This window comes from Cnephaeus nilssonii (assembly GCF_951640355.1).
Source record: "Cnephaeus nilssonii genome assembly, chromosome: 14".
Lineage (NCBI taxonomy): Eukaryota > Metazoa > Chordata > Mammalia > Chiroptera > Vespertilionidae > Cnephaeus > Cnephaeus nilssonii.
In genome coordinates this window covers 47,326,462-47,340,294 of record NC_137085.1, presented here as the reverse complement: position 1 = coordinate 47,340,294, position 13,833 = coordinate 47,326,462, and the positions used below count along the sequence as shown (strand labels likewise).

Below are 13,833 nucleotides of genomic sequence, written 5' to 3'. Positions count from 1 at the left end.
TTTTTTTTTTTCATCCAAATCATGATATCTTCCTCCTCCTGTTCTGGTTTGTGCTAGCTTAACCTCGGGACTTGTCACTGTCCCCTGTCTGTGACACTGCCTTGCTCAAGCTGTTCTCAGTCCTCCCTATCACCGTTCCTATACTTCCTTCTGCTCCAAAACTCCCTGCAACTGATTTCCCTTTCTAATGACCCTATAATTCTAAAACCTCCTCGAAGGTTTCCGAGTTTGACTCACTTACGGCAAAACTACCTATCCTTCATAATATGAGCAACTTCTGATACCCACCTCCAAAGAGAGGGAATATTTTCAAATTGATCTGATTGGAGCTGGCTGGCACAGTGCCTAGCACATAGTAAGTTCTAAATGAATATTTATTGAATAATAAGTGAACGACTGATTCTCTTCATCTTATTCAGTCTCCCTATGGGATTAAAGGGTTTTCTCTTAATTACATGTATATTCTTTTCTCACATGTAAAATGCATGGAAAACCTTTATCTTCAGCTATATAAAATATCAAAATCTTACTCCTTATACACAAGATATTTTAATTTTAAATCTACTCTCTCTATTTGCTCTATGGATGGAATTTTGTCATTGATCTTAGAGATACCTAGAGATGCTGACAGTGTCCCTAAGATTTTTTATAGTGTCCAGCACACAGTGTATGGCACAGCACACAGCATTTAGTATGATAACAATCCCTAAGATTTGAGTTGTTTGGGCTTTTATTTTTAGCATACTGTAAAATCAAATATATCCATTTAGATTAAGCAGAAATTTTCTATGGAAAAATCTTTGTATTGAGGAAGTTGTCATAGTTTCAGTTAAGCAGCAACTAAAAACAGTGTTTCTTTTAAAGAAATTTTTCAACTGTGTTCAGAGTTTTGTTTTCACGTTATATAGTACTAGAGGCCTGATGCACGAAGATTTGTGCAAGAGTGGGCCTTCCTTCCCCTGGCTGCCAGCACCGCCTTCGCTCTAGCCCAGAGCTGCCTTTCCGCCTTCTCACGCTGCCCAGAGGCCCCAAGCGGCTGGGGCGGTGCCTGCGTATGCAAATTAACCCTCCATCTTTGTGGAGTTAATTTGCATACTCACTCCTGACTAGTTGGTGGGCGTCACGAAGGTACAGTCAATTTGCATCTTTCTCTTTTTTTTAATATATTTTTATTGATTTTTTACAGAGGAAGAGTGAGGGATAGAGAGTTAGAAACATCGATGAGAGAGAAACATCGATCAGCTGCCTCTTGCACACCCCCTACTGGGGATATGCCCGCAACCAAGGTACATGCCCTTGACCGGAATCGAACCTGGGACCCTTGAGTCCGCAGGCTGACGCTCTATCCACTGAGCCAAACTGGTTTCAGCAGCATCTTTCTCTTTTATTAGTGTAGATTATTGTTCATTAATGGCAATAATAATTTAGTCCCAAAAACTTTTAGAAATTTGTCAAAAACAAATGGAATATTCACTTTTCATAGGTGTAGAGGTATGTTTAGAATAGGGTTGGGGAACCTTTTTTCTGACAAGGCCCATTTGGATATTTATAACATCATTCTCGGGCCATACAAAATTATCAGCTTAAAAATTAGCCTGCTGTATTTGGTCAAACATTTAATTAACTCTCCCCTATTGCCTGGGCTTGGCCAGACCAAATGATTTTGCGGGCCTTATGAGGACCTCGGACCAACATTCCTCACCCCTGGCTTTAGAATCATCCCTGCCAACTTGTTTCCAGAATTGAATCTTAAGTGTTAAGTATTTATTTCAAATAAATAAAAATCTCATATTACATCAATTAGATATAACTTATAAAAGATCCCTTATTTTTAGGCATTCTCTGTTTATAGCTCTAAAATTTTTAAATAATACCAAAAATATAGTCTCATTGATTTTTGTTGCTGCTTGTATTATATTCTTTAATTCAAGAAATTTTATGTAACTTTCACTCTGAATGTTTTATTTTGGCTAATATAAGGTTCTGACCCATGTGATCAGGACCAACTTTAAAACAACAGTTCAGTGTTTATGGTTTTATACTTGTTTCCCTGTGGGATGTACCTATCAAGTAATGAATGGGACAGTCTTCCTAACAAACATACTAGGAGCCATGTATCGGGGAGGCCCTTGTCCCCTTCAAATCAGTCACCTCGAAGGCTACACATTGTTCCAGTAACACTATTATGGCATAAAATGTTGTGGAATGCCTCTTTTCAAACTGTCTCTGAACTGCCAAGAAATAATAAAGACTAAAATGACATTATTCTAAATATATCGTAGATTGTGAAAGATGAATTTGATTTTGGTGAGTAGTCAGAAATCATCCCAGCACCAACTGCAGTGAATGAAATTTGGAAGGCTGTTTGGAGTTACAACTGGATGTAAAATAATAAGATGGGCTTTCTTGAATAATATGTAAACTAACTCTTGAAAGTGTCAAAGAGAAATTCCAGAACTTTGGACTTTGGAATAAGTGTATAAACTCCTAAGGTAGCTACTATAAGAACAGCACATGTTTAGGTTAAAAAAATGTGAATGTTTGCAAAATAAGATCAGTTTTATTACTTCATAGACATACCTTGTAGATGAAAAAAATACTTCTATCATGGAACTCTTTCTAAGCAAACTTCTGAATGTAAGTAGAATTTCTGTCTCACCCTATCTGAGTCTGTTGAGAAATCTGAATTTCTAATGATGACTTATTCTGAATCTTCAGCTTTAAAAAAATATATAATGTTTTCCATTTAAAAAGTGGATAAATTTAGGTTTTACTTCACCATTTTCTGATTAGCTTTGTTAACTTCGCTCCTCAATTTTTTATTTAGTATATTTTGTTCATCTTTGTCCACCCTGAGACTCTCAGAATGTATTATCCCATTGTAAAATTATCATCAAGCTCGTGAATGGAGGTAGAAAATAAAGCCTAAGCTGAAGGTTAGACCTTGTTCCATATTACTTTAAGCTCTGTTTGGTTGGCATTCGGAACGATCAGATGCCTTTCTTTGTTAAAAGTGGAACCCTATTATCTTATTAAATAAGAACAGCAACTTACAAAAAGAAAAGCCTTTTTATAAAAGTAAATACTCTCAACTCTGGGGCTCCTATTATGTTTTTCATTTCAACTAATAAAAGCTTGAAAAACAGAATTCAACCAAGCAGCTGGGCCATGTTTTTCTCCTGTAAACTCCAGGTGGACTCGTGGACGTGGACTGGGCGTGGGCCTGGAGGGTGCGCCTGCTTCGTCGGGGCCTTTCCACATTGATTGCACCACGTCCAGGCTCGTCCAGGCTGTCAGGCCCCTATTTCCTTGCTGCTGCATTGAAATAATAAAAGTAAAATGGAGTGTGGAAGGCAGAGAAAATTGGTAGCCTTTTGCAAGGAGACTAAGACAGCTAAATTGTGACACAATTCAAACTGTTCAAATTCGACAAGTTTGATTGAAAAATTGCATGACCTATGTAGTTAGAGAGCAAAACGGTCACTAGTTTATAGTTTTAAAAAACCACAGTGTGGTGTTTTTACCGCAGACTGAGAATATTTTTTTATTCGGCCTGGTAGTAATTGTTGCACAAATGCCTGTTTTGCAGTTTGGCGATTTAAATGCTGTGTCTCCTGGAAATCTGGATAAAGGTAAGAATTTAAAATAATGTACACTTTTAAGGACTTTATTTGACTGGGAAATTCTCACAGAGGAAAATGTAGTGTATGTCTCTGGCACTCTTACTCTGTGGAAATGGCATACAGTCCGAGGTGAATATGGCTGTGATGTCTTCGGAATCCTTAATTATTTCTCCATTTCTGTGCTTTCTTTATGTGAGGTACCTTAAGTACAAGAAATGAATTTAAACACAGTTACAAGCTCATTGTGGCTTTTTGCCTGAAGTTCATTATAAGTTCATTATTTCTGACCATCTGCAGAGTCCTAGAGAAAAGGCATAAAAGTTGGTCTAAATATCTGTATTCAAGGCCTTTCAGGCAAGGAAAAAAAGATTCCTCAGCCTACCTATCACCACTTCATGCTTCTCAATGGAAAAGGAACTCGGAAAGAGCTGTGATGTTTACTGGAGAAGCAAGATCAATCGTGGTATAGATGGAAAGGATAACATACATTCTCTTTAAATTATTATACCAGCATCACCACTCTAATATGACAATAGGACATATATTCCTGAAGAAACTCTTGATCTACCAAACTACAGAGAGGGGTGGCGGGGGGAAGGTTGGAATAGAGCACACAGCAGCAGTAAAAATCCTATAGAAAACCAGCCCAGTTTTTATAAAAATATAAAATTTCTAATAAACAAGCACCGTAGAAAATGTAGACCTTTCTTCAAAAAAAAACCAAGAAGTGAAGATAGCTTGAGGTTTTAAAGAATTTAGTTCTGGAGTCAGGGACAAAATGCACAAAGGCAGGTGAGAATAACACAATTAGCCCGTCCAAGACACAGCCAGACCAGTGAGGAAACCAAGACAAGAGGAAGGACTTGGGGAATCCGCACGTGAGTGCAGTGCTGTTTTCTGGAGCAGCCTGTCCTAGGGTATTCATTGTCCAGCTTCTGTCCCTCCTTGGCGGTGAAAACATTAATGTGCCAGGGAAGGTCACCTTTGAATCCATGCCACTCCCATGTTGAACTCCTGTCAGTCTGTGGCAATGGTGGGTGCATTAATTCCTGTTACAGAAACATAGTTAGTAGCAAAGCAGGAAAAGTAGAAAATGATAGCCCCAAAATATTGTTGCTGTGCGTATATACTCTATGGGATTAACCGAATAACCCTCAGAAGGATAAATCAATTATGAGATGATACTAATCTGTAATTGAAGAGCCAGAGTGAAAGGAATAGGGATTAGGCGGGGCGGGGGGCGGGGGGAAGGTTGGAATAGAGCACACAGCAGCAGAAAAAATCCCATAGAAAACCACCTTTGCCCCAGTTGATAGTAAGGGAACATTCAGGGCCCATTTATGTTGAGAGCTGCATTAACAGGGATTGTTGTGGTAGGTGTGCCCCAACTGGTAACACTAGACTCAACCTTAGAAAGAGTTCAACTGAATCTGACCAAAGAGCTACTTGTACATGACAGAGAGAATAACACGAAGATTTGGTTCTGCTTCTACAAGTCACTAGAAGTAAACAATATAGCAAGTGTAGATATATTTTAATTATAGATGAGATATTTGATGTGATTACACCTTTATCTTTCTTTGGTAAACAGTAAAACATGTCGAAGGTGAACTAAAAAGATTTTTAAGGCAAAAATATATTCCCCGCTGTTTAAAAGTGATCACTCATGAAAAGGCATTCTCTCTACTCCTCGGAAGGGAATCTCTCGCAGCAATAAAGCTGTGTGAGCCTTTTCTCTCCCTGCTTTTGAATTTTAACTGTGCTGCCTGGAAACATTAAATGGTGTTCCATTCTAATGATGTTTTAGTTCATATAAAATGTAGTAAAATTTGGAGAGACCAGTGACTATTTAATACATTTAATTTCCAGAAATGAATACCAGTATTAACAGTGAATATCAGTATTGCCAGGAATGGAAATCCATTGTGCATTGTTAATCTGATACTACTGCCTCAGTCTTTATAATCTTTTGTAATAAAAACTAAGAGCCTATTTAATTGTCATCTATAATATTCGTGCTCACCAAAGAGTCTTTATAGCAACCCATGCTTATACCTGATATATGTCATCATCAGTCTCACCAACACTAATATCAACACATAAAATTTATATCTAATTATAGATTTTTGGAGGAGACTGAAGTTTTTCTCCTTCTTTCCCTCCCTTACTCCTTTTTTAGTTAGCATTTTTCACCTCAATACATTCCCCAAAAGCCAACAGTGTATTAAAGTGACTACTTCATGATGACACAAATCATGCCAAACTATTTAATACAAAAACATTAGGAAATTCCAAAGGTCTTTTTAAAGGAGCTATTAAAAGTATTAATTACAAACTAACCCCAAATAAACTACCTTTACCATGTTTGAAAGAATTATGGATGCATTAACAGATCTTTGATGCAAGCAAAATCCACAGGAGAGGAAAACCTACAAGCTTCGTCCCCTGAGAAGAGCTGAGCAGTTGCTTTCCTAATGCTCCATATTAACGTGTTTCTAAGCACGTGTTCATTGCCGTCTTCCGAAGTATGTCTTTTGGTAATAGTCGTGGCATTATTTGTTTGTGCAGATGAAGGCAGTGAAGTGGAAAGTGAAATGGATGAAGAACTAGATGACTCTTCAGAACCTCAAGCCAAGAGAGAGAAAACGGAGCTGACCCCGGCGTTTCCGGTGGGTTGTCTGCAGCCTGTTCTCGAGAGCAGCGTGCAGCCCAGCCTCCTGAGCCCCATCCACAGCGAGCACATCGTCACAAGCACTCAGACGATCAGACAGTGCAGCGCGACAGGCAACACTTACACTGCGGTCTAAAGCATATTAAAGCGTATTTTCCCAGCTAACATTAACCCTGTTGATATTGGGCTTAAGTTGAGAAATTAATAAGCCTGAAGGTCGACTGTTGTCAAATTCTATCTGTGCTGAACATTACCTTTTTGGAGTTGTGAAATGGAATGGGTGTATGTATTTTGCCAGGTCTTTTTTTTTTTTTTTTTTTTCGTAAACAAATTATTTGCCTCTTAATAATAAGAGTTTTTTTCCCCTTAGTTTCAGGTGTCAAGAAGGATTTTTACAACACTTAATATTTTTGTTTCCTTATAATTAAAAGTAATTTACATTTTTGTAGCTGAAAATATTTTATTGTTGATTGTTAGTCTTGGTGTATGATTTCATGTGTGAGTTTTTAATTAGATGCACTTCTGTGAAATATCAAAAGAAATGCATTTTTTTATTTACACTGGAGGCATGCCCATTTGGCAGCAGATGCATCAAATTTGCTTTTGAAAGGTGCTTTTCATTGGGCCGAACCACAAGACACTATTTTGATAGCATTTTGGAGTATGGAGAAAGAATACAGAGCCTTTTTATGATAGTGCTAGAGGGTTGGGAAGGTCATCTATATTTCTCTGAAGAAAAATTGAGCTGTGCATTTATCAGTTCAGAGTAAATGACAGAATTGCCAGAGATTATGCTAATATGTACATAATTTGTGTACATAATTATTAAATCATGTTAATGCAAGCTTCCGTTAAACATTGAATTTTAACTGTTATTTGCATACCAATTCCTCTGTTTAATGACTACTGATTCTGTATTTGGGACCACTGCACAGATGCGTTCTGCTGTTGAGTGGGGCTGTTATAGTTAGAGACTGAAGCTGAAAAAAATGACTTGACTTTTTTTTTTAAGTGTACATGCTACTTATGCTGAACTGGACATACAGGAAACCATTCCATTTGGATGACTTTCTTTTATTCCAGGTCTTTTTCCTAATAGTAGTTCAATATGCTGCTATTATAAGAGAAAATTTATAGAATGCAAGGAATGTAGCAACCTGCATATCGTTCTTTCGTTCAAAAATATTTCCTGGTTTCTAAAGTATGTGGATTTAAATTTTAAAAAGAACCTGAAGGCAGTGTAACTGGCACGCCATACTGTTGCTTATCCCCGATTCTGTAGGATTTGGATAGGTGGCTGGATGGACCAGTGCCGTTGAAGAATGTACATCAGGGATCATCGTACCTCGGCTATAACATGGTGCCTTAAAACAGAACTGAAGCTAAGGTTTAGTAAGGCTTATTTTGTTCATGTAAATTCCTCTTCAGTCCATTTGACAAGCTGTGCCTGTCATTGTCAGATTCCCAAAGTAAGGACAGGTTACATGTTCTTCAAAGGAAATTTAGGGCAAAACAAAAAGACAAAAAATCAGTTTCCCTCTTTGAGTGACCACGAACCTATTTTTTGTTCTTAGAGCTGAATAATACTTGATTATAAGTTAGATTGCTTAAGGGTATAGAGTAGCAGGCTAGTTTTAATCACCAACTTGTTACATAAAACATATATATGTTAGACCATTCTTATCTAGTTATAATTTAAGAAAGTTAAAATAAGTAGGTACTTATCGAAGTGCATCTTTTCAGTCTCAGTGTTTGTCTGTGTGTCTTGGTGTCTGTGTCCACATGCACACACGAGTGCCCACGGGCAGAGTCAGCCACACGGCAGGTGAGATCCAGGAGTGGATACACTGTCCCCATTTTAATTAACATGAAGAGCCAAGGTTCTTTTAAGCACTCAAATTATTAACAACAAAAAACAGGCACATCCGTTCATTTAAATCGTTCTTAAAAAGCTAATAAGCAAAAGTAAGTACCTAAAGCCAAAAAAAAGGGAAAGCACAAAATTATTTACAGATTATTAATGAGGCCTATATTAAATTCAAGATGCTTATCTTTCCAGTTTTATTGGGATAAGGGTGGGGGGTAAAAAGAAGAGGGTGAGCCAGTCTGTAAAGTTAAAACTACCAAATGGCTTATTGGGTAATACACAGTATATTTCAACTGTTGTTGCTCGATTGCCTTAGACTACTCAAATAACGGAGATCAACAGGTTTCTTCAGTAAACGTTAAATGATTTAGATGTAATTTTTTAATTGATTCAAATTTTGTATTTTACAGCTCATATATTCGAAAGTCTTTTGCTAGCTTATCACCTTTATCTAAATATCATTTAAATTATCATCCCCCTTTTCCTCCCCAAAAGAGAATGAATTTGTACCATCACACACACACACACACACACACACACACACACACACACACACACAGGCAAACAAGCAAGCAAGACACCTTAAGCTGCAAAGACCGTATATCTACTTCATTGTGCATTAGGAAACATTTACAGGTACATTTAAATCAAAAAATTGAAAAGAAAAACCCCCCACACTCTTTGTTTTGACTCCCCTTTCTTAATTTTTCATTTTCCTAACCCTTTTCACCACACCCAGATCTATGCTATATTAGTATTGGACCAAATGTATTTACTGGTATCATCTTGCTTATTGAACAATTTTAAATGTATTTATTATAATTGTTTCCTTTAATTTAATGTTGGATGTATTTGTTTTGTTAGAGGAATCTGATAATAATGGGCAGATTTAGATTAATGAAAATTAGAGACTGGGGATCCTCCAAGGTTCAACATTTCTTCTAATTGTTCATGGTTTGTTCTAAATTTAGACAGATTGGGAATTAATATTATTATCTTTCAACTTGACTCACTAAAAATATTCTGATGTCCTTTATGAATACAGTTAGGAACATAAATTCTTTGTGACAAGTATAGATAGTTGTAACCCATAGACAAATAATATCTATGATCTATGCTACTTCCTATTATTTGTAGTCCACAGTAAGACACATGCACACATATACAATCACAAACAAAAATCTTAACAATTTTGAACTTGAATTGTGAAATGTATTACAAAATAAAAGCATCATAATTTATACCTTTGAGCAAATTGGAGCAACCACATTTATTGCATTTATTAAACATTTTATTTCCATTTTTCAGTCATTGAAACTGACTTTTTAAAATAACATTAGACACTAATACAGTAGGTTTATTGAGAAGTGACCAGGACATATTTTAAGAACTTAATGTTTCGTGGCACTGTAATCAAACACTAGTCCTGAAAAATATCTCTATAGACCAAGTGATACACTTTCAGTGAGGAAAAATGTAAAGAAGGTATGTTGGCTATTTTTAAGTTTCAGAAAAGGTATTTCCATGAAAAAGGATCGAGTAGCAATAGTATAGTTTGATCTTCATGTACTAGTATACATCTCCAAAAGATTTGCATTACTACAGCCCGTGAACAATAGGGTGAAATGGGTGAACTGCCCACTTGGACCCAGTTAAAAAAATTTTTTGGATATTAAGTGGCTGGTCACTTTTTCAGGATTTTCATCCAAACTTTGTTTAGACTGACTATAAGTCTTACTGCCTTTTCAGAAATCTGCTTTCCTTTTTGTGCTTTTTCTTGTACTGTATAGCACGGTTCATGCACCTCTCTTTAGATGGTGTACTTTAAAAACAAAAATAAATTTTAGAAAATGGTTTTAACACTGCATAACTAAAATTAGTAGTGTGCAACGTTGACTGCCTTTGATGTGTAGTAGACGAGTGAAAATGAACATGTTCTTGTAGAATGCTGTCAAAATCATTCAGGAATGAACACGGTTTCATTACTGTAATCATGAACCTTTTTACATGAATGCACTCTCTAGAAGTGCTAAATGTGATGCATTTTCAAAGTTTAAAAAATCCTTCAGATGATATATTTGAGATGTCTAAAAGAATGCTGTGCTTGAAACATTCGTGTAAAAGAAAAAAAAAGATGTGTGTCACTGTGATGCTGGTCCTCCCTGTGTGGACAGAAGTAGAAAGTAAAAAAAAAAAAAAACGTTGGCAAGTCACCTTTGTGTACAATTTGAGGCAGTGGTTATATAAAACAAATTGACCTTTATGATGACCTCCCCTCCCCCAAATTCTTGGTGAGGCAATAACCACCACCAAAAAAATCGAATCAAACCCTGTGATTTGTATAAATCACACAGGATATGGGGGAGAGAGGTTGACATGCAGTGAAAATTGGGCTTGTCACTATATCAGGTCAACCTCCATGTATGTGGTTAGAACAAATCAATTAATGGAACCCTAGTATTTCTGCAAGTTTGATGATTTAAAAAAAAAACTGGAATAGAAGCATTAATTCAGTGCTTAGTTCTAGTATTAGAAACCCCTTTGATGTAATGCCTTGTATTAACCCTTTGAGCATTGTAAGATAGACAATGGGGACAAAAGCCTTTCAGATCCTTTATTTAGACGTAGACCGGTAAAATATACTCTATATCCAAATGTCTAATTATGCTGGTTTTTTTAAAGGGGGGGTAGGAAGAGAAAGTGTTTTCACGCCGAACACTTGCATTTTATATACGACTCTTAATTTTCTTCAAGAGGGCTTGATATATTTATTCCCAAATGTTCACTGCCATCTAAGTAAGTGTACTGTTTACAGAAAAAAAGAATCAACTTTTCTAGTATCACAGCATGACTCTAGAAAAGGACGACCACACGGGGGCCCGTGGACCCAGGTCAGACCGGTTTCTGCACATTGAAAGTACCTAGATTGCCTTTAAAAGGTATGATAAAGAAAGGGTTACATTCCCCCCGAAACAAAACAAGCGATCTCATTTATTTAGCTTTAGAAAGTACAGTTGTAAGTGAAGCCTTAGGAAGAAATGAGTTCGAGTGGCTAAAGAAAAAAGCTGAACTCTTTGGGGGCAGGTAAGCTGTTTGGAGTTAGATCTCTCATAACACATTGTTTGGGAATTGCATACAGGGCATAATTTTATCTATGCTCCAAAACTTTAATACTTTGTCAAAAAATTATATAGAGATAGAATGGAAAGCAAAAGCACTTGATTCGAGCTCATCTGATGCTATGACTACTGCTTCTGATAACCTGGAAACGCCAGTCTGCTCACAATTGCTGACTCTGTTCACGGGCGCTCTGCGTGCACTGGACTCCTTTGTCCCCTGCCTGATGGAACAGGAGAGCAGTGTCGTCCGCAGATGTGCTTGCGCTGCCCTGGCCGGGCACAAATGAAAGTGTAACCTATTCCAATGCCTGGTGAAAGGACATCCATAGCCTAGTGCAAGTTTGCCATAAACGTTGCTTTTTAGGCAGTTTAGGAGGTCAAACCATGCAAATTACTCATGTGTTAACATGCAATACTCAAAGGGTTTTAATTTAACTCTCTTCTTTTGAATTCTTCATGATGATTTACTGTAAATGCTTCTCAGTTTGCATGCTCTGATCATTGCTGCTAGTGATTTTATGTGCCAGTAGACCTGAGTTTAGTTTACCAATTTTACTTAAATAGTAAAAGCCACTTACAAAGTGACTGCCTAGGATTTTTTTTTCTTTTATTTGAAGTAATTGGTAATATGTCATTTTCAAAAAAAAAAGTGTGTTTTGTCTCTTCTTTTATTGATTCTGGTATTTGATTCTTTTTTCCCTCTTTCCTTTGTTTTTTAAATAAATTATGATGTTGGGATTGGAAGCCCTGAGTAATGAAATCTTTGGTAAGAATTGTTTATGTAGCTCAATAATGAGAACAAATCTTTGTTAGAAGAATTATGATTCTGGGGAGGAAAGAAAAAATAAAAACCCCCATTGACTGTTGATGACCAAGTAAATTTTTCCTTCAATGAACTAATAGTTTTGAACAAATGATTGCCTTGTTTTAACCTGCTAAACACAATTTTAAATGACCCAATAAAGGAGGTATTGAATTTTATGCATTTAAAAAGCATCTTTTGTACCAAAGCAAATTTTTTTCTCATCTGCATCATCAATTGGGACCTACGGTGGTGACCAATGTGTTGGTTACAGAAACTTCAAGTGAGTGCCTTGAGAAAACTGGGAAATTTGTGCCTGGGGTGGTAAACTTTTAATTAGGTTCATTGTAGTGCTTACCAATCAGTAATTCTACTATCACTCAGGGCTTTCGTACCTTCTAGGTAAAACTCCTTTCATTGTGTTTTTTTAAAATACTGTGGTTTTTATTTTAAGTGCCATCATTTAAATTTCACTTAGTAAGTGGCAGATTTCATTATTCAGTCCCACAAGCACAGAAACATAGTAACACTAGGAGATATTTGAACATTTATTTTACAATCGACTGAATATATTATGTAAATGAGGTAAGCAACTTTTGTAGAGATTGTATGTGTGAGATAATGTAATGTTCTTTTCCAGTTTTTGGACTACAGTTGAATAAACTTTTTAATTATTTAAAAAAACATCTTTACCGAATAACATGTGATGGTTTTTTGTATAATGTATTTGATTTTGTAAATACGTATTTCCTGATGTGATTTTTGTGAGAAATGCTAAATCTTTTAGTATATCATGTCCTCTCAAGATTGGCAGGAGCTAAATAATAGTTTGTGGGCGATTTGTATTGTGTACTGTACAATAACTGGGGAACTTTTATAATTATAAAAATATATATTAACTTTTAGTGTGTTGTTTAAACAAATGACTGGAACATACTAAAGATATTAGTAGGATTTTTCTGAATATTTCAGACTTGAACTCAGGCTAGCTTTCTTGTGTTTTTCAAAACGAAATGGTGTCTTGTCTTTTAAAATCAATAAATTTGTTTCCTTGTTACAAATACATTTGAAATGGCTTGATTTCCCCCCCCCCCCCCTTAAATCACTGCCAGGGAACTTATATCACACTGCCTCATGTAGAGGGTGGTCTCTGTGTTGTTCACTAGCTTAGAAACGAAATTAAGTTGTTTTCCTTTTTTGTGTCAAATGAAATTGGCAATATTTACACATGAACAGCATAAAAAGAGAAAACAAAATTATAAGCCCAGCAGGGTACTAATCTTACCCTCACAGAAAATTAGTGATTGAGTGCTATTTAATTTCAGAAGCTGTCATCATTTCCATTGTAAATCCAGATTTTTGGATGTTCATAATGTGTTGGCTTTGTGTCACTTCACATTAATATTTGGCACCCAAGTTTCTTGCTTAGGTTGCAACAGCTTATTAAAATTTGTTCTAATGCACTTAATATTCTCTGCCCCCACTTTTTCCCTTTTTTGAATTATATAGTTATATACAGGAAAATTTGCTGCTTTTAGTGTACATTTCTGTGATTTTTGACAAACACACAGTATATAAGGCCTCCTCCTAGAATATGGAATAGCCCATTCATATGGGATTTCTTTAAATGAGAGAAATTCCAGACACAAAATATCCTTAAAAGGAATGTAGACAGAATTATAACCAATATCGAGTACAATACTGTGCTACAAAGAAAATAAATAACCAATTTGGGCACTTCTATATTGTAG

At 36.2% G+C, this 13,833-nt stretch overlaps 1 protein-coding gene across 13 annotated transcripts in view; it reads left to right on the top strand.

The window, feature by feature from the left end:
* RFX3 (regulatory factor X3) overlaps positions 1-13,096 on the top strand; it is a 291,507-nt gene extending 278,411 nt beyond the window's left edge. For 11 of the 13 annotated variants that reach the window (XM_079790204.1, XM_079790195.1, XM_079790206.1 and 8 more), the window contains 2 exons: positions 3,590-3,632; positions 6,192-13,096. In XM_079790204.1, the coding sequence (XP_079646330.1) occupies positions 3,590-3,632; positions 6,192-6,430 (282 nt within the window). In that variant the 3' untranslated portion in view covers positions 6,431-13,096. The remainder of the gene's footprint in view (positions 1-3,589; positions 3,633-6,191) is intronic. The other 2 variants (XM_079790198.1, XM_079790197.1) reach the window with 2 other exon arrangements.
* Positions 13,097-13,833: the final 737 nt, after the last annotated feature.